Here is a 26616-nt window from a genome sequence, read left to right on the forward strand (position 1 = left end):
TTCAAAGTTTGAATTTCCCAAAAAAGCTTTCAAATACACTCACCCGGTGATTGGTTACTTTTTCGTTTGACACTTTTTTAGTTTGTACCCCGTTGGTTGGTCAAAGCTAAACTAAAAAGTGACGAACTGTCACTTTTTACACGGCGCTCACGCACACTATCAAAACAAACGTTTGGCAGTGTGTGTGAACTCCGTGTAAAAGGGGTGTCAACACCAAGGCCAGAAAGCCATGTGTCAACACGGTGTCAAACTAAAACGTGACCCCGTTCGTTTGACAACAGTTGGTGTCAAACCATCGGGGTTTGAGTGTTCAATGGAAATTTGCAATCAGCTGAAATCCATTTAAAATGCATTCTTTTTGCGTAAAATCATTTTTAAGGATGTTTGGGTTGATTTAATAATCTTTTGAATGTTTGCCAAAAGTTTTTTTTTTCGTTGAAATGTTTGATTTCGTCAAATCTTATATTTTTTAAGACTAATGATTGCAAAACAACTGAACTAGTGTAGAAAGCATTTTTAAACACTTTTTGCATTCAAATGTTGAGACCGAGGGAAAATTTGTTTTTTGCAAAGTTATTTTTTAATGTCGTTTGAAATGTATGTCAAATTTTCAGATATTTTAAAAATTCATGGGACCCATGATGTAAGCGTGGTTACCTCTCACCATTTTTCGAGAAAAAAAATATATATAAAGATTTCAAGAACAAGCCATAGTCTCAACCTCGTATTTTCCAATAAGGCTTTCTAGTCAGTAATTTACCAACACTTTCAAAGTATGTTTACATGACAGCTGGACGTTTGTTTGCATCAGGTTTTCTATCTCTTTCTAGCAAAAGTTTTTTGTCGGGCGACTTTTAGCTGGTTTTTTGACTCACCGCCCGATATGTCAGCCAACATACTTCGCAGGGCTGTGACAGCTCGAGCTCGATCATTGTTTGCATCAGGACCAGGGCCCCGGCGATGGCCTGATATGAGCTACCGAACAACATTGGCAATATTGCGTCGTTTGTTTACAAACATAAGATTGATTGTGGACGAACCGAAAAATTTATTTTTTTGTAAAAAAAATCTATAATTATTGTGCAATAACATTAGGTCTTACAAAACAAACAACATTTTGTTAAATTCTAGACCAGAATTTGCTTTATAATTATTTTTCAATTTTAATCACTTTTATCGCGATTCTGATCAAAATTGCACAGCAAATCATCGTGCCTTTAGTGTATCTTTAGTTTCCACATCGATTCGCTGTAGATTCGTGTTTAAATTTTGAAATTTAACATAAATTAAAATAAGTTGCAAAATTCCCAACTTCAGCCATGTGCAACAATTTCCACATCACCCGTGCAGGAAACCGATAATAGAGTTATCTAAGCCCGCTCTCACGCACACTAGCACGCCATTTGTTTTGCTAGACGGTACAAAATTTAACCTCACTTTTTTTTCGTGTACGTACACGCAATACATGCGCACATAGATAACTCTATGGGGTAATTCATGCGTTCCAAACTGTCAAAATTCCAAAACGTCATTGCCAATCTTGGGTTCGCTGCAAGGCTGTATCACGGACGAACGGACATGACACGAGCATTTGAATTTTGAAGCGGGTCTTCTTGTTCTTATTTTTATTGATTTTTCTGCTTGTCTTCCCATCGCAAACGCTTATGTCAAAACAAACTTTGACAGTTTGCCTCGCAGTTTGCTCTACTTGACAGTTTGCCTAGTTATTTATTTTCCGCAGATAAACACTCTGGACCACAACACAACTTGTTTCGGAATTCGCAATAGGATCCCGCCGTGTCCTTCAGCTGGAAGGCCACTCCTCGAGCTCTGTGTACTGACGGCCTTCCTTTTCCACGGCGATCTATTTGGCCTTGAAATCTCTATCGCTGTAGATATTTTGTTGACATCTGGAAACCTGGACCGTGGAGAAACCGCGTCGGAGTATCGTTTTACTTCATAACATAACCTTCGGACGCCGAGAAATGAGCAGAAACTTGCAAAAGAGACCACAAAAGACCCAGGGGTCGTTAAAATGGATTGTTTTACTTTAGTTTTTTTTTTTTGGGGGCTACTCGTCGAGTTCGGTGTGTTAACTGCCCTCCTTTCCCATGACGATCTTTTTGATCATATCTTGGCAATCAAGGTTTATTGTAACTGAAAATCTGGACAGTGGAGGCATCGAAATATTTGATAATTCCTGTTTACGACAGCGGGAAATTTGATGCAGAATCGCGAGATTGAGCATGAGCATGAGCATGAGCATGGTTGACTGCCAATGAGCTGCTACTCCGTTATTGACGGATCAGCTGAAGTTACACAATGAACCAACAGATGAATAGTGGGAGCTAATCATCCTCACTGTATAACCCCTGAAGATCTCTGCTTTAAGTCAATACCGGCGCCCCCCCAAGGAGATGCAGTTCAACAAAGGTAGGAATGTTAGTCCGATAGTTGAAGTTGCAGACTCATCAGACACAGAGTTTGTCGCTCTATACCTGTTGACACCGCATGAGACCGTTGAATCCACAGCATCTCCTTCAAGCATCACGGGAAGTGGGGGAATTGTGTTAGTAGGGGAAGGAAAGGGAAGGTCAGGATTCATCTTGGTAGATGATATGACCAGAAAGTGAAACAATCGTTGCCTTCCGAGCTACGACGCTATGAGAAGGTCTTATCAATCGCGTATTTTTTACTTCTTACCGCCGGCGTGCCATCCGAGCAACGATGCTTTGGGAAGGACTTTCAAAACGAAATGAATTTTGAATTAACGTATTATTCGGTGATGTACAATTTAGGATAGATCAGGATCCATTTTTGTAAGATGATATGACCAAAAAGTGAAACATTATCGCTGCCTTCCGAGTTGCGACGCTTTGAGAAGGACTTATCAATTCCTTAATCGCGTATTATGTTTAACTTCTTACCGCCGGCGTGCCATCCGACCAACGATGCTATGGGATGGGCTTTCAAAACGAAATGAAATTATAATATATAATTCAACGATGCGAATCTCTATTTCAATGCTTTTCCGATCTACTTCTCGCGGGTTCGCGCGCGTCGATTCACTCTCCGATCGATCCAACGAACACCACACGACTGATGGCCCAACTTCTCTGGCCACACCGCGACCCCTTTTTCAATGATTTCGAGAACTTTCTACCACTTTCCCGCGGGTTCGCGCGCGTCGATTCACTCTCCGATCGCTCCAACGAACACCACACGACTGATGGCCCAACTTCTCTGGCCACACCGCGACCCCTTTTTCAATGATTTCGAGAACTTTCTACCACTTTCCCGCGGGTTCGCGCGCGTCGATTCACTCTCCGATCGCTCCAACGAACACCACACGACTGATGGCCCAACTTTTCTGGCCACACCGCGACCCCTTTTTCAATGATTTCGAGAACTTTCTACCACTTTCCCGCGGGTCCACGCGCGTCGATTCACTCTCCGATCGCTCCAACGAACACCACACGACTGATGGCCCAACTTCTCTGGCCACACCGCGACCCCTTTTTCAATGATTTCGAGAACTTTCTACCACTTTCCCGCGGGTTCGCGCGCGTCGATTCACTCTCCGATCGCTCCAACGAACACCACACGACTGATGGCCCAACTTCTCTGGCCACACCGCGACCCCTTTTTCAATGATTTCGAGAACTTTCTACCACTTTCCCGCGGGTTCACGCGCGTCGATTCACTCTCCGATCGCTCCAACCAGGGCCCCGGCGATGGCCTGATATGAGCTACCGAACAACATTGGCAATATTGCGTCGTTTGTTTACAAACATAAGATTGATTGTGGACGAACCGAAAAATTTATTTTTTTGTAAAAAAAATCTATAATTATTTACAAACATAAGATTGATTGTGGACGAACCGAAAAAAAATTTTTTTTGTAAAAAAAATCTATAATTGGGTACTAAAGTCCTATGTAAATTTTTATGTACAACGGTAAAAAACACCATTAAAAACCATTTCTGATCACTTTTTTCATTTTAATGCAAATTTTTTTTTTACAAGACAACATTTTTTTGATGGATCAACTATGGTCCCCTTGGAACGAACTGTCAAGTAGGAGCTTTTCTGTCAAGAAGGACCGCGAGGTTAATTTTTCAAAATTGATTTAAAAATCCATTTTAAACTCTTTGTGGTCGTACAAAGGGTCATTGTACTCAGAAAAATGAGCTTTATCGCTGTAAACAATAATATCAGCAATCTAAGCTTCATTTTAGGACCCAATTATTGTGCAATAACATTAGGTCTTACAAAACAAACAACATTTTGTTAAATTCTAGACCAGAATTTGCTTTATTATTATTTTTCAATTTTAATCACTTTTATCGCGATTCTGATCAAAATTGCACAGCAAATCATCGTGCCTTTAGTGTATCTTTAGTTCCCACATCGATTCGCTGTAGATTCGTGTTTAAATTTTGAAATTTAACATAAATTAAAATAAGTTGCAAAATTCCCAACTTCAGCCATGTGCAACAATTTCCACATCACCCGTGCAGGAAACCGATAATGGGGTAATTCATGCGTTCCAAACTGTCAAAATTCCAAAACGTCATTGCCAATCTTGGGTTCGCTGCTTTTGTTCGTGTTTGAAGTTTCGGGCCGAGACTCTGGCTCCAACGAACACCACACGACTGATGGCCCAACTTTTCTGGCCACACCGCGACCCCTTTTTCAATGATTTCGAGAACTTTCTACCACTTTCCCGCGGGTTCACGCGCGTCGATTCACTCTCCGATCGCTCCAACGAACACCACACGACTCGATGCAGAATCGCGAGATTGAACTGATGAAAAAGTCAAAGTTCAAGAAAATTAAAAATAAATTAGCTAAACTTCCTAAATTCGGCATAAACTTCCCTCATTCTACTTGATTTGTTTATTTACAAATGATTCGCTCCAGATGGTATTGTTGCTATCAATCAAAATTGTACAACTACCGTTCACGCAAAAGGAACAGTACGCAATGCGAAACTATTGGAAGCGGATAAAATACAGACATTGCAACATCACCGCAGCATGACAACATTTTGACTGAATAAGGAATAGTATCAAAACAAATATAGTTCGCCAACGTGAACAATGGCGGCGCTAGTGTTTCATCGCGGTTTTAACGTATTTTTATTCGGTTGAAATTTGAATTTTGCCTCACAAAACTATGCGAAATTTGTTCGTGGTGTCATGTCCGTTCGTCCGTGGCTGTATATCATAGGTACTCGCGATCTTCCTTTGCATTAGTGTGAGTGCATGACTCCGTGCCACTAAAACCAAAACAATAACAAACGAACAATGGACCGTGCCAGGAAAACCAAAACATAAACAATGTCAGTGTCAGTGGAGTGAGAGAGTCAGAGATAACGATTTTGACAACCGCACTACTACACACTCAATCGCGAGTACCTTAGGTAGAAAGCCATGGGTTCGCTGCTTTTGTTCGTGTTTGAAGTTTCGGGCCGAGACTCTGCTAGGCCCAGTGAAAAAATATAATTTAACCCAAAAATGACGAACTGTCCCTCACAGTGTCCTGATCAGAGTCTCGGCCCGAAACTTCAAACACGAACAAAAGCAGCGAACCCAAGATTGGCAATGACGTTTTGGAATTTTGACAGTTTGGAACGCATGAATTACCCCATTATCGGTTTCCTGCACGGGTGATGTGGAAATTGTTGCACATGGCTGAAGTTGGGAATTTTGCAACTTATTTTAATTTATGTTAAATTTCAAAATTTAAACACGAATCTACAGCGAATCGATGTGGGAACTAAAGATACACTAAAGGCACGATGATTTGCTGTGCAATTTTGATCAGAATCGCGATAAAAGTGATTAAAATTGAAAAATAATAATAAAGCAAATTCTGGTCTAGAATTTAACAAAATGTTGTTTGTTTTGTAAGACCTAATGTTATTGCACAATAATTGGGTCCTAAAATGAAGCTTAGATTGCTGATATTATTGTTTACAGCGATAAAGCTCATTTTTCTGAGTACAATGACCCTTTGTACGACCACAAAGAGTTTAAAATGGATTTTTAAATAAATTTTGAAAAATTAACCTCGCGGTCCTTCTTGACAGAAAAGCTCCTACTTGACAGTTCGTTCCAAGGGGACCATAGTTGATCCATCAAAAAAATGTTGTCTTGTAAAAAAAAAATTTGCATTAAAATGAAAAAAGTGATCAGAAATGGTTTTTAATGGTGTTTTTTACCGTTGTACATAAAAATTTACATAGGACTTTAGTACCCAATTATAGATTTTTTTTACAAAAAAAAATTTTTTTCGGTTCGTCCACAATCAATCTTATGTTTGTAAATAATTATAGATTTTTTTTACAAAAAAATAAATTTTTCGGTTCGTCCACAATCAATCTTATGTTTGTAAACAAACGACGCAATATTGCCAATGTTGTTCGGTAGCTCATATCAGGCCATCGCCGGGGCCCTGGGGCCTAGAAAGCCTTATGTGTTATTTAAGTACATACACTCAACCCCCGGTGGTTGGACACTTTTTCGTTTGACACATTTTTAGTTTGTACCCCGTTGGTTGGTCAAAGTCAAACTAAAAAGTGACGAACTATCACTTTTTACTAGGCGCACACTATCAAAACAAACGTTTGGTAGTGTGTGTGAACTCCATGTAAAAAGGGTGTCAAACTAAAAAGTGACCCTGTTCGTTTGGTGTCAAACCATTGGGGTTTGAGTGTACCCAATACTTCAGTCATTTAAAATCATACATAAGTACTCAAAAAATGAAATAAAAATTCATTGCAATTTGTCCTCAATCATTGGTTTGGCTGAGAATCAAATAAAATAATATTTACAAACAGAAACTCCATGATATTATTAGTTTTAAATTGAAATATATCAACGGTTCTAAATCATTTCTAGGCTAGAGGTACCTCCACTGACGAACTGACGTGCCACGAGCAAACCACTTTTGACCGCAGTTGACTTCTTCTTGTTTGGCGTTATTGCTTCCAGCGAACAAGCTGTCAACCTATTTTTCTCTCTTCCCACCCTTCACTAACTCTCTTCTCTCGCTTCGTGCCAATCGAGACATTAAAAGTACAACATGGAGTAAAACTTTCTGTCAAGCTTCTGTGAAGTTTTCCATGACAGCTGGGAAAGTTTCACTCCGTGCTACCGGCTCATATCTCTTTTTAATTTCTCGATCGGTAAGCGTGGTTGCCTCTCACCCAGTCGGGCTGGGTTCGATCCCAGAAGGTCTCGGTGGCAAATTTTGAGACGAGATTTGTCTGATCACGCCTTCCGTCGGATGGGGAAGTAAATGTTGGCCCCGGTCTAACCTAGAGGGTTAGGTCGTTAGCTCAGTCCAGGTGTAGGAGTCGTCTCCCTGGGTTCCCTGCCTCGGTGGAGTCGCTGGTAGGCAGTTGGACTAACAATCCAAAGATCGTCAGTTCGAATCCCGGGGTGGATGGAAGCTTAGGTGCGCCAAGGTAATGCAGTAGAGCGAATAATTTAGATTTTTTTTATTTTCAACGAAGTACACGCAATATTTACATACGCACGTAGATTACTCCATAGCCTTTCCCTCGGCCTTTCCTCAGTGAGGTGTGGAAGGCAAAAAGGTGTGAAAGGTTAGAATTGATTTATAGAAACTTTAAACGAAACGAAACTATTGGCACTACGCCCCCCGGGGCATGGCCTTCCTCTAACGTGGGATTTCTGCTCCAGCGCCTCTGACGAGACAGGAGAAACCGGGACCGACGTTTTACTTCACCATCCGATAGAAGCTCAGTGGATAAGGCGGGAATCGAACCCGCGTCTCATAGCATCATCGGGATCGGCAGCCGAAGCCGCTACCCCTGCGCCACGAGACCCACGATAGAAACGGATAGAAACTTTGTTAATGCTTTAAAGAACCTCGTCTTTTTAGAGGTGGGAATCATAAAAGAGTAGCATAGAAAAAAAAACAGCATCCTTGCCCAAATCTTTAATTTTTAACCAGACTAGAAGTTATAACCAAGTCATGCTCAGAGATAGCCATATACGATGCTGTTTTACATTGTGATGTGATGCAATTAGTTGTAGTTCGGTCGTATAGCTCAGGTTACATTTTGAACATCTCTCTGAGCCGAGCCGCTTCTCTCGCTCTCTGTTTACTGATAGTATACAACGCCGCCGACAACGAACAGAACAGCGCGATACCAAGCCATGTAGCGGTATTTACTTATATGTACCGTTGTATACCTGCTCGTTCTGTGGGTAGACAATCCAGAGAGAAAGCAACAACCCAGAAGTCTAAAGTTCATCTTGAACATCAACACACTTGCTAGCTTGTGCTTTCGATCGTCTCCGCGACCGGACACGTTTTGCTGTTACACTGTAGATTAACCTGCGATGAGTGCGCCGCGGTTGTTTCGGGCCGTGATCATGGGCGCGCCCGGTTCCGGCAAGGGCACGGTGTCGTCGCGGATCGTCAAGACGCTAAACATGGAGCACATCTCGAGCGGGGACTTGCTGCGAGCCAACATCGAGCAGCGAACCGAGCTGGGGGTGATTGCGGACAAGTTCATCCGGGAGGGCAAGCTGCTGCCGGACGTTTACATAACCAAGTGTATCCTGGGGGAGCTGCAGAAGCTGAAGGGTCGTTCCTGGCTGCTGGACGGGTTCCCGCGTACGCTGGAGCAGGCCGGTGACTTGTGGCGGGAGGAGAAGATTGACGCCGTGATCAATTTGGACGTTCCGTTTGAGGTGATTATCGATCGGCTGCGGAGTCGGTGGGTGCATCTGCCCAGCGGGAGGGTGTACAACATCGGGTTCAACGATCCGAAGGTGCCGGGCAAGGACGACGAGACGGGTGAGGCGCTGAGTCAGCGACCGGACGACAATCCGGTGGCGGTGAGGAAGCGGCTGGAGATTTACGATGCTTGCACGCGGCCGTTGAATGAGTACTTTAAGCAGAAGGGCGTTTTGGCGACCTTTTCCGGCCGGACAACCGACGAAATTTGGCCCAGCGTGAAGCAGTATTTGGAGGAGAAAATCAAGTAATTCCATGTTGGTGTGTGATGAGGGGTGAGAACGCGAACGACAATGCGTCTTTTTTGGCGATAGCACAAAGTTAGTCTGTACAGCACAATAAACGAACTGATAAGCGTTAGTGATGAGGGTTTTTTGATAACGTTGTTTCGCTTGTTACGAAAGAAAGGACTGTTCGGATGCGATGAAAACAGCGCGTCAAGTTTCGGCCAATGTGGCCAAGGGTTCTTTCGCCTCTTCCACCGAGGGTTCGACTTCCAAGTCCGGCTGGACACACTCTTCTTCCTGTTGCTGCTCCGTCTCGAGATCGGCACTGACAAATTCGATCTCCTCCACGCGAGTTCTTCGTTTCAGAATCCATTGGTAGAACGAAAAGGCCTGCCAATCTCGCAGGATGAGTTCCTCGGTGACGCTGCCTTGAACGGCTGGATAAAGCAACTCGGTGAAGTTCATCTCGCTGATAAATCTATCGCTGTTGGCATCTTTCCACCGAAGTAATGCATCATCCAGCTGACCTTTGACCACCCTGGTAAGTGGAGTCGCGTAAGCAATGTGCTTCTTACAGTTGCGGCTTTCGTCCGGATTGAAGGCCATCAAAATTATCCCGAGCTTTCGGCAAGCCTTCCACAGATCTAACGAGACGTTTGGCCTAGTTCCGTCTACAAACAAGATCACGGGAAGTTTGACTCGGTTTAGCATGAGAAACTTGAAGAACGTCTTCGTCACATAGTTGTAGAAGGTGTCCTTGGTCATCATTCCGGTGGCGCTGTTGCCACATCCGTAGAACAGCGGAACCGTAGCGGCCAACTCCAGGGGAATCGTCTCCCGGTACGGATAGACGATCATCGGAAACGCTAGCCGACCAGCTGCCGACGTAATGAAAGCTGCCGTAATAAGGTCCGCCCTCTTCGTTCCGTTAACCGGCTTTTCGAAAGACTGCGCAATGTTGAACGAAAAGCCAAACCCGATTTCGTTGCACTTGAACAGTCTCCCAGGTTCGCTGAACACGTCCAAAGCTTGCAGGTGTTGGTAGACTTCCTCGAAACACTCACGTTCCGGAACCGCAGCTGGTTTGTCCTCACCAAACGGTTCCACTTGCAGGCAGGCCGTTACGCTGGGATGACGCCGCTCGAACGCCCGAACCCAACTGGCACCTAAAATAAGCAACATTTCACTATCCCGTCCATCTCCGCCCCCTAAACCAACCAAACCCACTCGGACTGTTGTCCTTGATTTTTTTGGTCTGCCGCGGGTACGTCTCCAGGATCCACTGGGCGGCCTCCAGCAGGTCGGACCGCTTCACGGCCATGCCCGCGTGGCGCAGATCTTCGACCCACTCGACCATTTGGCGCTCCTCCTGGGCGGTGAACGTCGGCGTCGGCCCGATCCGGACGTTGCGGTCCCGATCCTCGTGAAACTTGGCCAACGTCGAGCGGGGAACGTTGTAGCGGCGGGCCGCCTTGTTCAGCGTGAGCTCCCGCCGGTCCAGGGCTTCCAGCGCTAGCTTGAGGTCGCGCCGGCTGTACTGCCGGATCTTGGTGCCCTTGGCCGGCATGTTTATTGAATTAAAAGCAGCTTGAAACAAATTTTGAGCAAACAACACTACGATTGGCGATGTAAACAAACAACTGTCAAAGCTGTTTGTTTATTTTAGGGTGACCACACCCAACGTTTGACAGGGGCTGATTCAAATTAGTTTTTGAACCCAACCAAGTATGACATCTGACAAGTCTGTGGTAATTTAGTGCAGATTGAACTCACAACATGGATCAACATCAACAACAGCTGCATCCTGAGAACAACATCCAGAACTCAACCCGCTGTCGGCTCTGCACGGACCGTTGTCCGCCGAACAATGCCCTTTGGAATCGGGACTTTCGCGAGAAGCTTCAGGATGTCATTTGTGAGTGGGTTAGTGTCCGTAAATCGCAAGTTTAATCTACATAAACTAAACGACGGATCTTGTGTTCCAGATCATTGTGGACCAGTATCACCAAGCCGACAGCGTGTGCGATCCGTGCCGAAGTACGGTCGAAGAGTTCTACCAATACAAGAAAAGTGGCCGAGAAACCATCCAGTTGAAGCGATGTCCCAAGCCAGTGGCCAAAAAAGCCAAATCAGTCCCAATAACTGCAACCGGAGATACCATCCCACAGGAACTAATCAACGGCTTGCCCAAGAAGCAGTACTTTAAGCAGAACCGCGTGCGAAACGGCCTCCGTTACGACGTACGCTGTTACGTGTGTGAGGCCGTTGTCCCCAGGCGCCGCTTCGATGGCCACATGAACCGACACAAGGGCCTGAAACCGTATCCTTGTGCCCACTGCGAGGAACGCTTTCCCTGCAGGCAGAATTTGATTCATCACACCGCCCGAAAGCACGCAGATGGCGAAGCAATGCCGTGCCCCGATTGTGACCAGGTGTTTACCAACCGGATAGCCTTTATGGATCACCGCGCCCGGAAGCACGCCGAGCGGAAGTACGTCTGCCAGGTGTGCGGTCTCAAGTGTCGCCGGCCGCACCTGCTGAAAAGTCACATGCGGATCCACAGCCAGCGGCGCGATCTGGTGTGTCACCTGTGCGGGAAGAGCTTCAAGTGGAAGATGGCGTTGAGTGTTCACCTGCGCACGCACACCGGTGAGGCTCCGTACGCGTGCCACGTGTGTACCGACCCGCCCCGTAAGTTTGTCCACCGGAATATGTACGTGGACCACATGCGACGGTTTCACCTGGGGGAGCCGATTGCCAGGTTGGGCCCGAGTAAGGATGCATCAACGGGATGAGATTCCGGCAAGGACTTCGGATATAACAGTGGAAAATAGATTATTTTGTAAAGTAATGAAACCAAAAAGCGATCAAGTGTTTTGTTAAAACAAGAAACTCTTGAAAGGTGTTTTGTATTTCTTTTGAATTTTACATCCTGACTTTAGATGAACAATAAGAGACATCCGGAGCAACAGGGCGCATAAACAGTTTGGCAGCTTCTACTACTTTGCCAATTTTGAGACAACAGGCAACTATTCAACAAGCTCTTGTTTAGCACTTCAAATAAACGCAATAGTTCAAACTGCTTTTCTGCCCTTTTCTCGTATTGCTCCAGACATGTTTCTTAAGATTTCTTCAAATCAAATTACCCTTAAATTTTTAAAAACGCCATTTTAAAATATGTTTAAGGAGCTTGGCATGACTAAAAGAACTTGTTTGATCAAATGCCGATACAAAAAACAGGGTCAAGACTACCCACCCTCCCCTACTACTAGGTAACTGGGCTGAGAGCATGGAACAGGAGGCTGGAATCGTCTTAAATGGGAAAATTGAAAATTCGCAATTCGCAATTTTCAGTGTAAGAACGGGCCATGACCGATCTTATGCACCAGGTTCCCGACTAACACGCACTGCCCTTACACCTACATCTCACCCTTGCTCTGAGTCAGTACGAGCAGCACGCTAGAACACGCTTTGAGTGTTCGTGCCAGGCATGCACACCTTCTTTTCCGGTTACGCATTTTAACTCGGCCGGGGGTGGTACATTAAGTAGGGTTTGATGTAAGTATAAGCGCCTAACCTTTTTTAGTGTGCCTATCAACTTTCATTAAAGCAAAAACTGTTTTATTTTTAGTTTGAATTCAAAAACTTATTGTTATTCACTGTGTATTGTTTTCTCCTGAAATCTTCCCTATTGTTGAGTCTGTTTATCTGTTGCTATTCCTTTTATCGCGGTGTTTTGTTACAATTTTTGGTCCTAAGCATGTTATAAAAGTTTACCAAAAATACAATAATAATATTTGTGTTAATCCTTTAACCATTCCATAAATTGAGTAAGGGCTCAAACCTCACTTGTTTAAAAAAAAGGGTGAAGATTGAAAACAATAGACAGTAAAAGAGAATTTATTTTATAAAAATCAAGTATCAATAGTAAGAGAATGATGAGCGTATTTTGAAGAATAAAAATGAGAAGCTAGATGTATTTGATGTAAAATTAGACAATAGTTAATAAATAGAGATACAAAACAAGCTCATATTATAGTAATGATAATTTATAGGACAGATAAAAAATTATTCAAATAAATAAATTCGCAATAAAAACAAAAAAGATTAGGCAAATGATAAATAGACTTTATATTACTAGTACATTAAGGAAAAGTATATTTTTAAGGAAAAAAAAAAACAAAACAAAGTTTGTTACAGCAGTATCAATTGATAGAAAAGAGCGGAAAAGCTTTGAGAGATAAGAGAATCAAAAGTTAGTAAAATTAAAATCAAATGTTGGATATTAAATAGAAGAATCAGTGAAGAAGTGACAATCAGTAGAGCAAAATAAAAATAGGAGATAGGTGGTAGCTGAGAATGAAGAGAAGAGAAACCCCGTTGTGCGATGTTTCAGGTACATCCACAGCAGTTGACTCAACATACTGCGAATCAAAACAATACCGTCTACAATCACAAATTATTTCCCTTTCCCACATTGTCGCGCCCCTTTCTTTTAGCCGTCTCGACTCTGACCCGCGGTGGTCAAAGGTTTACGATCCGTTTCCACAGGCCACCAGCTAGGTCATCATGAAAACCAAGCCAACGTGTAGGTAAGAAAATAGGACACTTGCAAGGAACCAGAGCTATACTGTTCTGATCAAGATAATTCGGATGATCTAACAGAACTACGGATGTAGTAAGTTGCGCTCCTTCCAGGATGTTCCTTACGTGGACGTCAACCGAAGAGCACGCAACAAGGTCAGTGCCATTGCATGCTCTTAGGTATCAATCCTTGGCCTGCATTCTTTGATTTAAAATGATGATGAATTTAAAAAATACCATGGAAGTTATAAGTATTGTTGAACTTTTGATTTTTTTTTCAAAGACTAATTGTTAGTGTTTCTACTCCGAATCATAATAATGAAATTACATTTTTGAAGTTTTCTTTATTTGTTGTTTAGTTCCTATATTTACAAAAAAATGCCTACACTTGGTTTTTGTTTAAATTCATTGAATTTTTTTTTCGGTGGTTAATATTGACTTTTCTTATAGAAAGTTTTTTGTTTGAAATCATTCTTTAAATAAGAAATGTCTATTTTTTGAGCATTCTGGAAAAGCCTGGAAAAAAGTCGGAAAAAGTCGGGAATTTGAAAATGGAATTTGAGTGGTCACCCTGACTTAGGCCGATGCAAATATTTAAAAAAGTTTTTGTCCCTCGGCCCTGGCCGATGTCAAGGAGGGGGGGGGGGGGGGGGGGCAAAAAAATAAAAAAATATAAAAATTAAAAAAAACAAGCCATAGTCTTCACATTTAAATGAAAAAAGTGTTTTAAAATGCATTTTACACTAGTTCAGTTGTTTTGCAATCATTAGTTTTCAAAAAATCTAAGATCTGACAAAAACAAAAATTGTATCGAAAAAAAAAAAGATTTTGCATCGAAAATTTTCAAAAAATCTTAAGATTTTTTAATAAAGCCAAACATGAAAAAATGATTTTAAACGCAGGAGAATGTATTTTAATTTGATTTCAGCTGGTTGCACTTGAATTTTCATTAAAATTTTGAAGTTTATTGTAAAAATATTTTTTTGCCCCCTGATTTTACGGGCCAATTTTGAAGGGGGGGAGGGGGGGAGGGGGGGGGGGGTGGTGACAAAAACTTTTTAAAATATTTGTACCATTTCTACATTTGTATTTATATTCCTATTACCTATTGACAAAACGAAATGGCACAATCGGGTCCTAAAACTATGCCTAAATTTGTGATATTATTGTTGAAAACGATAAAGCTTATTTTTTCTGAGTACATACAATGACATTTTGTACGACCGCTAAGGATTTAAAATGAATTTTAAATCAATTTAAAAAACGTTACTTAATCCACCCTTAGGTGGTTAGTGCCTACCTCACTTTTAAAATATATAATATATACACAAAAGAGCGGACCTTTCAGTGTTCTATAATTTTGACTCATTATTCATACCTTCAGTTTGGAGGAGCGGCCGTGGCTGACTGGTTACGACGTTTGCTTTGTAAGCGAATGGTCCTGGGTTCGATTCCCATCTGCTCTCAACGAGAAAGTATAGGAAATATAAATCTTGAAACTCTGAACATTCGCAATTTATAAAAATGTTTTCAAAATCCAGAGAAGAATTTGCAAGCAAAAGTAGTGCTTCCCTGACAGCGACGGGAAAACGAAGTACCCAGGATGCACAAAATTGGCCACCGACCTTGACTATTTTTTAGGCCTGGAAATATTTCAGAAGGTGTTTCAGTTGTACAAGTACAAAATAGGTAGTTAAGAGAAAAGTTAGCAAGCTATTTTACTTATTTGGTTTTCAAGAAAAGTCGCTGAACCTAATGTTCTGAGAAAAGGTGTTTCACCTTCACGAAGCTGTTCACATCACAAAGTGACAATAGGCTGAAACAAGAAAAGTGATAAAAACAGGCAAATTTCCACGATCAGGCTTAAAATAATACTAAGGGCAGCGAATGACCAAGAAGGTTAAAGCTGCCAGAAATAAATGAATTAACAGAAACAGGCTTAAAAAACCTTGATTTCCAAAAAGTGTTGAGACATACAAAGAGTTCTACACTTTGCAATTTGAGCAAACGATATCTGATTGCTTCCACTGTGAGGTTTCGTTTAGAAACATATTTAGAGTAGCAACAGTTGATCGTAGAACAGTGTTCAAAGTTACCTTACTTTTTCATAATCACTTCCCCATCGGAGGTCATCAACGGGTTTGCACAGACAAGAACGCAGACGATTTAGTGTTTTGAACTTTTCTCACTTCCATTCTGTGTGGCCTTTTATTGTTCGTTCCAATATCCGCATCCCGATTCTCGCTCTTCCTTGATGTTACTGTCCACAAAACATCTCATCCAGCAAAAAACAAATTCTCCTGCCATTTCAAACCTTACGCTATCGAACCGGCGTTCGACGCGATACGGGGCCACAGATCGGCACATTCCTTCGCCACGGGACCGGTGATGGCCGAGCCCTTCATTTCGCCCTTGTTGTTCACTATGACCCCGGCGTTGTCCTCAAAGTATAGGAAGACACCGTCTCGCCTGCGGAACGGTTTCCGCTGCCGGATCACGACCGCGGGCATGACCTTCTTACGGAGTTCCGGCTTACCCTTCTTGACGGTGGCCACGAACATGTCGCCGACGCCAGCAGCGGGCAGACGGTTCAGACGACCACGGATGCCATGGACTGCGATCACGTACAGGTTCTTGGCACCTGTTGGGAACCGGAAAAGAAAGGAACCACTTTTAGTACCAGTGTGTGTTTACAAACGCGTTTGAGGTTAAGCAACCAAAACAACACCACAGTAGGCGATTGCACCCCCCGAATAACCACCATCACCACCAAAAAACGAATCACAACACTTCCGTTTCCGTCGAAACTCACCTGTGTTGTCGGCGCAGTTGATGACGGCTCCGACTGGCAGACCCAGCGAGATGCGGAACTTTCCTCCCGCGGATCCTCCTCGTCCTGTGTTGCAGAAGAGAGACAAGAGAAACAAAATCCACATTAGCCATCATCACAAAATTTAACAATCACCGATTTTCGAAGTTTCCACCGCGAAACCAGCCAAAATTCAGCACCCACTCGAGCTGGGACACTTCCGGCACAGTTTGGGCACAAATTCGAACGGAAATTGGCTCAAAATTACCTCTTTTCGACATTGTTTAGCTGGCAGAAAAATTGAATGTGTGCTCGACACTAGCAAAGATGCCGCAAAAAGAACGACAGCGACGACAGCCGGAACTCAACCTGTCAAAAGACGTGGACCCAGGTGGTGGATCGCAGGAAACGAAACTGCCCAGCGAGCTTTGCCGAACTTGATGGGCACTGGTGCAATGAGGTGTGGGCGAGGTCTGGCTGAACAGGATTTTCATTAAAAGTTTTCAAATTTGACATTAAGAAATATGTTTGATGCCTTTTGAGAAGCTAATTCAATTTGTACTCCTAAAAATTGACAAAAAGATCAATGTTGTTTGAATGAAAATCTTTTAAATTTGAACGCACAGGTTTCGAGGTTTTTAAGCGAAGATGGCGTTCGAATAGTGAACGCCCGGAATGTCAAAATCACGCAGTGGTACCAACATTACGGAAAAATTGTGCCATGGCATGACAGCCACATTTTTTTTTCTAAAGTACGGTATGCTGATCGGAAGGAACGCGGTCAAGAAATGTTGCGTGTTCTTTTCGTGACCCCCCCAAGAAAAGTTGACAGTTCGGTATGAGCGCGATTGACGGTGTGCGCGCTTGAGGTTCTTTCGAGGAAAAAATAAAAAGATTAAAAATATTCAAAGTTAAAATTAAATCGGAATTAAATAGATTCAAAATGTTTATTCAAAAACAACAACAATTATGAACAAAATTAAGAAATCAATAATTGAAAATTTATTTATAAAAAAAATAAAAAATTAGAAATTCTTAAATTCTGAAACTATAAAAACTAAAATTAAAAAAAATGTAATTATGAAATAAGGAAATCAAAAAATTATGTTATCATGAAATGAGGAAATCAAAAAATAAGGAAATTAGGAAACCAGGGAATTCGGAACTTTGGAAAGTATTATATTAGCAAATTAGTTAAATATAGAAAATAAGAAAATTAGGAAATTATGATATAAAGAAACAAGGAAATTAATATGAAAGGAAATTAGGATGTTAGGAAGTTAGGAAATTTGGAAATGAGGAAATTAGGAAGTTAGAAAGTTAGGAAATTTGGAAATCAGGAAATTTTTAAATTAGGAAACTAGGAAATTAGGAAGTTAGGAAATTAGGATATTAGGAAGTGTGGAAGTTAGGAAATTGGGAAATTAGGATATCAGGAAACTAGGAAATTTGGAAATTAAGAAGTTAGAAAGTTAGGAAATTAAGAAGTTAGGAAAATAGGAATCAGGAAATTAGGAAATCAGGAAATTAGGAAGTTAGGAAATTCGGAAACTAGGAAATTAGGAGTTTATGAAGATAGGAAGTTAAGAAATTTGGAAATATGTAAATTAGGAAATTAGGAAATTAGGATATTCGGAAACTAGGAAATCAGGAAATTAGTAAATTTGGAAATTATAAAACAAGGCTGGTACAATTGATTTTTTCTTGAATTTTTAAATTCTTAAATTCTTAAATTCTTAAATTCTTAAATTCTTAAATTCTTAAATTCTTAAATTCTTAAATTCTTAAATTCTTAAATTCTTAAATTCTTAAATTCTTAAATTCTTAAATTCTTAAATTCTTAAATTCTTAAATTCTTAAATTCTTAAATTCTTAAATTCTTAAATTCTTAAATTCTTAAATTCTTAAATTCTTAAATTCTTAAATTCTTAAATTCTTAAATTCTTAAATTCTTAAATTCTTAAATTCTTAAATTCTTAAATTCTTAAATTCTTAAATTCTTAAATTCTTAAATTCCTAAATTCTTAAATTCTTAAATTCTTAAATTCTTAAATTCTTAAATTCTTAAATTCTTAAATTCTTAAATTCTTAAATTCTTAAATTCTTAAATTCTTAAATTCTTAAATTCTTAAATTCTTAAATTCTTAAATTCTTAAATTCTTAAATTCTTAAATTCTTAAATTCTTAAATTCTTAAATTCTTAAATTCTTAAATTCTTAAATTCTTAAATTCTTAAATTCTTAAATTCTTAAATTCTTAAATTCTTAAATTCTTAAATTCTTAAATTCTTAAATTCTTAAATTCTTAAATTCTTAAATTCTTAAATTCTTAAATTCTTAAATTCTTAAATTCTTAAATTCTTAAATTCTTAATTTTTTTTAAATTTTCAAACTCTTAATTTTTTTTAAATTTTGGAAAGAATAGAGTTTTTGATTGTTCGAGGTTTTCGGAAATTTGTATTTACGAATTTCTATGTTTTCAAACTTTTTGAATTCAGACTTGTACATTCGTTTCGAATTTTAACATTTTTGAGCTATTGAATTTATAAAAACTTTAATATTATAATTATTATTCAATTCTGCATTTTTTTAATTTTGAATTTCCAAATTTCAGATTTTTGTTGAAATTTTCTTTATTATAAAAAAAATGTTATTTGAAATTTCTGAAATGTTTGTTTTTTTCATATTTTTGAATTTATTGTTTGGTTGGATTTCTAAATTTCAGATTATTATTGTATTTTCAGGAAGAACATAGATATTTGTATGATTTTTGTCAAGTACTTCATCTTGGTCCCGCGAGTGTGGATAAATCGGACAGTGCATAATCCAGAGGTAGCTGGTTGGTACTAGCAATAAATTGTTGGTGACACGATGGCCGACATCTATAAAGACAACTTCTTTTTTTACTCCATTTCGACCAAAAAACTAAATCTGTCCTTTTAGTTTCATTATTCTGCTTTTTGAGATTTGGCGGGAATTTTAAATACCGCAATATTATATCCAATACAAAATATGTCGCATTCAAAAAGGAAAATTACAATTCTTTGATTTTTTCATCAAAACATATTACAAACAAGCACCGCGCGAAGAAACGTCAAACGCAATCTTTCCGTTTCTGTTACTTTGCAGCTGCGTACCGCTTAAGAAAAATCTTTTCGTGACCCTTTCCTTGACCGTTTCTTGGGCGATTTTTGGAATGGAGTTTTGCGTTCCTTCCCATCTGCGTATCAGCCTTAATGTTGGTGCTACTGCGCAATTTTGACATTAAGGGCGTTCACCATTCGAACGCCATCTTCGCTTAAAAACCTGGATACGCACTACAGAGCGGATTCGTTAATTTGAATTTCGCTACTTCGAATGTCCACTAATTTGAATGCTCGTTAATTTAAACGTATTACACTGAAATAAATATCATGATGCTATTAGTTTTGCATATAGATTTTTGCAGAGTGCTCTTGCAAATAAACGGTAAGTGCCTTGCATATAAACTGTATGAGCACTGCATGTAAACGGATACAAATTCGAAATTTGCTATCGCATATAAAATATATGTGCACGGCACATGAACGTTATATGCAATGCTCACAGATAGAAAAATCTGGCAATATGCAGCCACATATAACATAAATGTCTAGAATTCATAGTTTCTAACAGACCCTTGATATGGTTTTTAAGAACTTCGACATTTTGATTGTATTAGACTTGTTTTTGGATAAAATTCCTATTTTATTTCCTATATAATAAAGATTAATTAATAATACAATTTTCAATTTTATTATTTATCAGTTATAAATATTTTGAATTATATATTTACATTCTGCATAAATTATGATAAAATATACACTCCGTGAGATTTTGTTCTGGTCCGAATCTTTGCCAAATCTGCCTACTTCAAATATGACAACGAAGACACTTCGGTCAGCGAGACGAAAACTACTGCCGTCGGTGCGGTTCCCGGATGATGCCGTGGCAGCGTGAATCGGCCGAAGAGTACGAACCCGGCCGCGGAGGGCCAACAGTCCCGTTCAGAGGGTCGAGCGCAATTCGACGTGGTAACCAATCCCGAAGACCGGCAACAACAACAAGCAATCTGGTGCAGAATATCCCGGGAGCGGGACCAACTGAAGGCGGTGATTGCTGAGAGCGGTGTTGGCGGTTGGCAGCAACATGGAAACGGTGAAGTAGTGCCAGCAGCCGAAGGGCGCAATCCGACGGGGTGGCCAAACCCGAGGAATTTGGTTTTCCTTCAAAGAAGAAAGTATTTGTTCAAAATTCTATTTAAGATTTTTTTACCTTTTTACCCGCTGAGCTTAACGACATCTCTGCCAATCGACGAGACCATTTTTGTTCCTATCTCTGCATCAAGTGGTTTACGACGGAATAGACACCGTCGGCGCCCATGACAGCGGATTCAAAGCAAACGGTTTGGACGGGAACCTTCTTTTGATGCTGCTGCTGCTGCGGCGCAACAACCGGCTCCAACCAACACCTTCCAGATAACAAATCCGATGGATCGCCACTACCGCGGTTCCTAAGACACTGGCACATCCGTAGTCACTACTAAAATTAAGATAATGTTGTATCTAAACTATAGCTTAAGTAATTACCAAATACTCACCTAATATTGCCATAAATCCAATTGATTTTCAAAATTCCAAAGCAGCAGCAAAATTTGGCACTAACTTCGCCATTTTTGTGCTTCGAATGAGACTTCAAAGCAAATCATGAAAAAATGCGTCGCATGAGATCGATTTCTTACACCTTGTTAACTCCGCATATAAATTCCATGTGAAAAAGCACAAGTTTAAATGGAACAAGTTTAAATGGGAATTAACCCGTAAAACTGGAGCATTTAGGTAAATTGCTCTGTACAAGTCAGCCGTTAACAAATGACGACTTTTGCATACCATGGGGTCCTAGGGGATGGTCTGGGGAACAATTCCTCCGAAGGGTGCAAGGCGATCCGAGGCCCCTGGTCTTGTCTTGAACCGGATTTATTCCGGCGTCGCAGAAATTCTCATGGTCCCAGCTAAATGTATAGGGAATAATCAAAGCACACTAAGAAGGCTGCCTCGATCAGAGGACGCCACATGACAATCAGCCACCACGTGGCAGGAGGGTATCATCAATTTTTGCTTTTAAAGTGGTTTTGTTATTCCTAGGACACTTTATTCATCCAGATATTTGTTTAAAAACACCTTAACAACGCTAAATGTAATTTTGAAGTCGAATTTGAAGTTATTTTCCGGCCACGTGGTGTCTGATTGCCATGTGGCGTCCTCTGATCGAGGCAGCCTTCTTAGTGTGCTTTGATTTTTCCCTATACATTTTGCTGGGACCATGAGAATTTCTGCGACGCCGGAATGAATCCGGTTCAAGGCAAGACCAGGGGCCTCGGATCGTCTTGCACCCTTTGGAGGAATTGTTCCCCAGACCATCCCCTAGGACCCCATGGTATGCAAAAGTCGTCATTTGTTAACGGCTGACTTGTACAGAGCAATTTACCTAAATGCTCCAGTTTTACGGGTTAATTCCCATTTAAACTTGTTCCTGCTCAAGGCAAGCCAGTTTTCAACCAAATGGGCTGAAATTTTGGCCTGAGCCTCCATTTTGAGTACTCTTTCGGGCAATCTCATATAATTTTTGATTTGAGCAACTTTATTTTTTTTGACCCGGGCTAATAATTATACTTTAGCATATGATGTTCATGAGGCTGCACCATGGAAATTGTAACGCAAATTTAAAGCGCGTTTATATGCAATTGGCATACAAATTCTATCATGATTTTAGTTTCAGTGTAGAATTTACGCTTTAGGTGTCTTCACTGATCAGGGAAACACCGAAGCAATTCAAAATCCATTGTCTTTTGCTCGATTAGTATGTACCTCCATTTGACAGTTCTCGTGCTTCAATTGGTACTTTTAATTTAAATTGTCCGTTCTATAATAAACTCCAGGTTCTCTAATATAAACAACTTGTTTCGTAAAACCTTTGATAGAAATTGGCTTGCTAACTTCCTACACTCAAAATCAGAAGTACCCCGCAAAAAGGGTTCTATCTACCCTTTATCTGTCATCCCAAAGAAAAAAAACCCTTTTTGAGGGTTACTTCCACCCTTTTTTTCAAGTTTACCCGTCGTCACCCTTTTGCAAAGGGTTACTACCGGTAAACTTGAAAAAAGGATGGAAGTAACCCTCAAAAAGGGTTTGTTTTACTTGGGATGACAGATAAAGGGTAGATAGAACCCTTTTTGAAGGGTACTTCTGATTTTGAGTGTATTGAGCTATTTATAACTCGATTTCAGTTGAAAATGCTTTTAATGAACTGTAATTCAACCTTAAAAAATAATGCTGATATGCAAACATTAGAAGAACGATGGAATTAGATGCTGTTTTTAACAAAAATATTTAAACAAATCAACAATCATAAAAAAATCAGAATGTTTTAAAATAAAAATCCATGCTATCATAGAAAAAAAACCTAAAAGATTCAAAATTTTTTAAATAGAATACAAAAACAAACAAAAAACCCAAAAACACATGAATTTTTTTTTTAAAATTTGCGGTTCTAAAAACCTGGGTGCTGAATAGTCGTTCGCAAAGCGGCCTCAATTCAGAACTGTCAAAGCGGAACCAATTTACTGTTCGCAAAATGCTCCCAAGAAATAGCAAGTATTGTAATCGATCAATAATTTATTTTGTCAGAAATAAAAAAAAGTTGATGGCGTCGAACTTCTGAAACATTCAAAAGTGCCATTTGGATGCTCATACGATTCACTAAATTCAGCCCACTTCTGACGCAATTTTTCGTCCCGTGGAAAACAAAAAAGGCCTCTTTTGGCCGCCCATCGTTTAGTCTATGAACAAAACACGAGCGAAGTACTTAATTTTGTCAGCGAAAAGTCTAACATCAACAGCTCCAAAATGTTTCAAAACAAGTCACTTCTAGCGAACAATCTGTCAACCGATTTTTCTCTCTTCCCTCTCTTTACTAGCTCTCTTCTCTCGCTTCGCGCCAATGTTTACATGCAATGTATTGTTGAATCCAACGTAAACTGACACACGCTTTCGCCGAAACGAACAGCGCGCTCTAAAATCGTTCTGAGCGCATACTTTTTTGAAACGACGCAGATTACAAATTGAAGCATTGTAGCAATATCGAAAACACGTGTGGAAGAGAGAATTAGTTCAGCGAACCTGAAGGTAGATGGAGTTGGTGTTCGCTGGAGAATTTGCGGTCAGAATTTTCTCAGAAATATGTATGGGGTGGCACGTCAGTTCGTCAGTGCATCTACTTTGTTTATGTTTACAGCTGTAGTGCAGTTGTATTAGTGAGGAGTAGTGGAGAGCATTCGAAAATCACGTTACGCATTTTGTCTTTTCAGCACCCAGCTAAAAACCTAAAAAAATTCAAAAATTACAAGAACGCAAAAAAAAATCTTCTAAATTAATATATTTTACCTCGAAATACTTTTTGTTTCCGGAAAAATCCAGCAGCAATTTTGTACTGATTTGGCGTTTGCCTTTATGGTGCCAAGTTTGGTTTTGTCAAATACAGCTTGCGACAAAAAAAATGTTTTTCAGCATTTTTTTTTCGTAAAATTATTTTTATTACGATAACTTGCTTTAAGGTGGCGTTATGTGAAAACTCGGCACGATGAGTAGCGTTGATGCTTTTCGAGCTAGTTTTTGTGCGTTTTAGTGTGTTATCGCGGAGTGACGTCCCTGTTATGTAAGGAGGGTAAGGTGATACAAATGAGACATCTAACACGGTTGACGGTGGAACTAGGAATGATCTTTATTTTAACTTCAAACTTATTGCTAACTTAAACTTAAGCCTTGTTGGCTGTGGTGAATTCCTAGAACAAGATGGCTAATAAGCCACACCTACTTTTTGGCTATTTACCATCGAGTACTCTTTCGGTGGTCGCTTGAATATAACAAAGTGCTTGGTGCATGTTTGTCAACATCTGGTACCCACCAAAGAGGGTCAGTGTTAAACACAACACGGAAAGCAACTGCTGACTTCAAAGTGTCACAGAATGTGGGCCACAAGAAGGTCGCCCAAGAAGTAGAACATAAATAATTTGTTACTGACTCAAGTGTTGTAATTTGAGTCAGCGTTAAATGATACGTTGCATGTGTCGACCCACTACACGCCTCTTCTTGGAGAAATTAAAAATTATCCTATAGTGATTATTTTTAATGTATTATGATTTAGTGTGTAACTATAATAGAGTTACAATATATGTGTCTTGTTACAATATAATTTATATGTGTGTGTGTTTATGTTTTGTTACAATAGAAATATTAAATTTTGTATTTTTCAATTTTATTATTATTATTATTATTATTATTATTTTTTTGTTGTCTTCTTTCCCTCTTTTTTTTAAATGAATTTTCTAACTCTATTTTTGTGAATAATATCTATTTTATTATTAATTTGAATCTTTAGGTTTACACCTAAATCTTCCAAGACTTTGTATGGTCCGTCAAATTTTTGTTCTAATTTTGAACCTGTTTCATTTCTTACAAGAACTAGATCGTTAATAACATAACGATCAGTTTTGTTTGTGTCTTTTTTTGTTCGGTTTTGTTTGGCTTTTAGTAAACAATCGCGTGCTTGTTTTTGCGATGTTTGAATTTTAAATTTTAGAATAGCAGAATAGTCATCTATGTTATACACAGGACTTATTTCTGTTTCTCCTTGTAACTCAGTTGGAAGATTGCACAATTTTCCGTATACTAACTCGTATGGAGTTTTACTGGTTGCGCTGTGCACAGTTGTATTATAAGCGAATTTATAATACGGCACCCAAGCAGACCAATATCCATAAGAATTATTTGTTTGGATTCGTAGAAAATTCCCAAGCACTTTATGCGAATTTTCTAACGCTCCAATTGTTTCATGGTGATATGCTGTTGAATTGAGTTTCTCAATTTTCAGCATATCACAAATTTTTGTGAAAACAGAGGACATGAATTCTGTACCTCTGTCCGTCAATATTTGGTCGGGAACGCCATAATTTAAAATTATTGCTTCAACAAATGCTTTGGCCACTGCATTTGTTGACTTGTCAATAATTGGCGTTGCAGTTATGAATTTTGACAGATCGCACTGGGTAGTCAGTATGTACTGATTCCCGTAGGCGTCTGGTAATAATGGACCAACAATGTCCAAAAATATTTTTTCAAAAGCAGTTTTTGCTGTGCTTGTCATTGTCATAGGTACTTTTGTGCGGAAAGACTTATTTTGTTGGCATTTCACACACTTTTTAATAAAATTTGAGATATCCTGGTCCATGGATTTCCAGTAATATCTTTGTTTGATGGTATTTTGTGTTCGTTTTATACCAGCATGCCCTGCAGTTGGCAATATGTGGTAATTATTAATGATAAGTTGTTGCTCATCTTTATTTTCAACATGTTTTATTTCATTTCCTATTACAATGATAGGTGGTATACCATTTATTTTTAGAGCTTCTATTTGCTCTTTTATTTTTTTATATGTCTGCGTATTTTGCACGACTAGGCCTTTTATCGGATTCTTTTCTGTAAACACCACTAGTCGTTTCAATACTCCCCGTAGGTGAGATATTGACGTTTTAGGGTTAATAATCAGAGTTCCATCCTCAATCTTAAATTCATTTTCATTACTTCCAATTTGGATTTGTATGTAATCTGTTGCAACCTTACTTTTATCTTCATTTTTCTCAGCTGATTTAATTTTATTTTTATTTTGTGCTCTTGTACACACAAAATTTATTTGAGGCGTAAGTGCCTGGAGATCTTCAATAGAAATACGTGACAACGCGTCCGCTATCACGTTTTCTGATCCCTTTTTGTATATGACATCAAATTTATATTCTTCGAGTGCTAACCGAAATTTGGTTAATCTACTCGAAGGGTCAGTTAATGTGAATAAATAAACTAAAGGACGGTGGTCTGAATAAACATCAAATCTTCTCCCATACAAATATGGTCTGAAATGTCTGATTGCCCAAACCACTCCAAGTAGTTCTTTTTCAATTGTGCTGTAGTTTATCTCAGCTTTATTCAATGCTTTACTCGCAAATGCAATAGGTCTACCATTTTGGTTGCTTAAAACAGCACCAATAGCTTTTCCTGATGCATCTGTGTGTAAAGTAAATGTGTTTTTATCCGAAAAATCTGGATAATCTAATATTGGTGGAGTAATAAAACAATTTTTCAAATGTTGG

At 39.7% G+C, this 26616-nt stretch overlaps 5 protein-coding genes across 6 annotated transcripts; 2 read left to right on the forward strand and 3 right to left on the reverse strand.

Moving 5' to 3' along the window:
• Positions 1-8220: 8220 nt before the first annotated feature.
• On the forward strand, positions 8221-9152 carry LOC120416090 (GTP:AMP phosphotransferase AK3, mitochondrial). Its single transcript, XM_039577773.2, has one exon. It carries the CDS (start codon positions 8379-8381, stop codon positions 9027-9029), a length of 651 nt encoding a protein of 216 aa, XP_039433707.1. The 5' UTR covers positions 8221-8378; the 3' UTR covers positions 9030-9152.
• Positions 9153-9192: 40 nt separating this feature from the next.
• On the reverse strand, positions 9193-10647 carry LOC120416085 (uncharacterized). Its single transcript, XM_039577769.2, has 2 exons — positions 10233-10647; positions 9193-10171 (listed from the first exon to the last, which is right to left on the reverse strand). Exons 1-2 carry the CDS (start codon positions 10570-10572, stop codon positions 9216-9218), a joined length of 1296 nt encoding a protein of 431 aa, XP_039433703.1. The 5' UTR covers positions 10573-10647; the 3' UTR covers positions 9193-9215.
• Positions 10648-10657: 10 nt separating this feature from the next.
• On the forward strand, positions 10658-13042 carry LOC120416087 (zinc finger protein 689-like). Its single transcript, XM_039577771.2, has 2 exons — positions 10658-10928; positions 10991-13042. The coding sequence occupies exons 1-2, from the start codon at positions 10782-10784 to the stop codon at positions 11798-11800; spliced, it is 957 nt and encodes a 318-aa protein (XP_039433705.1). The 5' UTR covers positions 10658-10781; the 3' UTR covers positions 11801-13042.
• Positions 13043-15754: 2712 nt separating this feature from the next.
• On the reverse strand, positions 15755-16802 carry LOC120416092 (60S ribosomal protein L23). The gene is made up of 3 exons (XM_039577776.2): positions 16667-16802; positions 16402-16485; positions 15755-16230 (listed from the first exon to the last, which is right to left on the reverse strand). The coding sequence occupies exons 1-3, from the start codon at positions 16677-16679 to the stop codon at positions 15905-15907; spliced, it is 423 nt and encodes a 140-aa protein (XP_039433710.1). The 5' UTR covers positions 16680-16802; the 3' UTR covers positions 15755-15904.
• Positions 16803-20210: 3408 nt separating this feature from the next.
• Positions 20211-21166, reverse strand: LOC120416093 (uncharacterized). 2 transcript variants are annotated; one of them, XR_008212265.1, is made up of 3 exons: positions 21016-21166; positions 20699-20957; positions 20211-20641 (listed from the first exon to the last, which is right to left on the reverse strand). XR_008212265.1 is itself a non-coding variant. In XM_039577777.2 (2 exons), exons 1-2 carry the CDS (start codon positions 20737-20739, stop codon positions 20284-20286), a joined length of 399 nt encoding a protein of 132 aa, XP_039433711.1. In that variant the 5' UTR covers positions 20740-21166; the 3' UTR covers positions 20211-20283. The 2 variants fall into 2 exon arrangements, 1 of the variants encoding a protein (XP_039433711.1); XM_039577777.2 differs by having other exon boundaries at positions 20699-21166.
• Positions 21167-26616: the final 5450 nt, after the last annotated feature.

The sequence above is a fragment of the Culex pipiens genome, chromosome 2 (genome assembly GCF_016801865.2).
Source record: "Culex pipiens pallens isolate TS chromosome 2, TS_CPP_V2, whole genome shotgun sequence".
NCBI classification, from domain to species: domain Eukaryota; kingdom Metazoa; phylum Arthropoda; class Insecta; order Diptera; family Culicidae; genus Culex; species Culex pipiens.

Bases quoted from the DNA above. Each gene is read 5' to 3' on its own strand.
- LOC120416087 (XM_039577771.2), top strand. From the start codon at position 10,782: ATGGATCAACATCAACAACAGCTGCATCCTGAGAACAACATCCAGAAC. The intron at 10,929-10,990 runs GTTAGTGTCCGT...CTTGTGTTCCAG, and splicing joins AGGATGTCATTTGTGAGTGG to ATCATTGTGGACCAGTATCA.
- LOC120416090 (XM_039577773.2), top strand. From the start codon at position 8,379: ATGAGTGCGCCGCGGTTGTTTCGGGCCGTGATCATGGGCGCGCCCGGT.
- LOC120416085 (XM_039577769.2), bottom strand. From the start codon at position 10,572: ATGCCGGCCAAGGGCACCAAGATCCGGCAGTACAGCCGGCGCGACCTC. The intron at 10,172-10,232 runs GTGGGTTTGGTT...TGCTTATTTTAG, and splicing joins AATCAAGGACAACAGTCCGA to GTGCCAGTTGGGTTCGGGCG.
- LOC120416093 (XM_039577777.2), bottom strand. From the start codon at position 20,739: ATGGTCTCGTCGATTGGCAGAGATGTCGTTAAGCTCAGCGG. The intron at 20,642-20,698 runs GTAAAAAGGTAA...TCTTCTTTGAAG, and splicing joins GATGTCGTTAAGCTCAGCGG to GAAAACCAAATTCCTCGGGT.
- LOC120416092 (XM_039577776.2), bottom strand. The intron at 16,231-16,401 runs GTGAGTTTCGAC...GGTTCCCAACAG, and splicing joins CAACTGCGCCGACAACACAG to GTGCCAAGAACCTGTACGTG.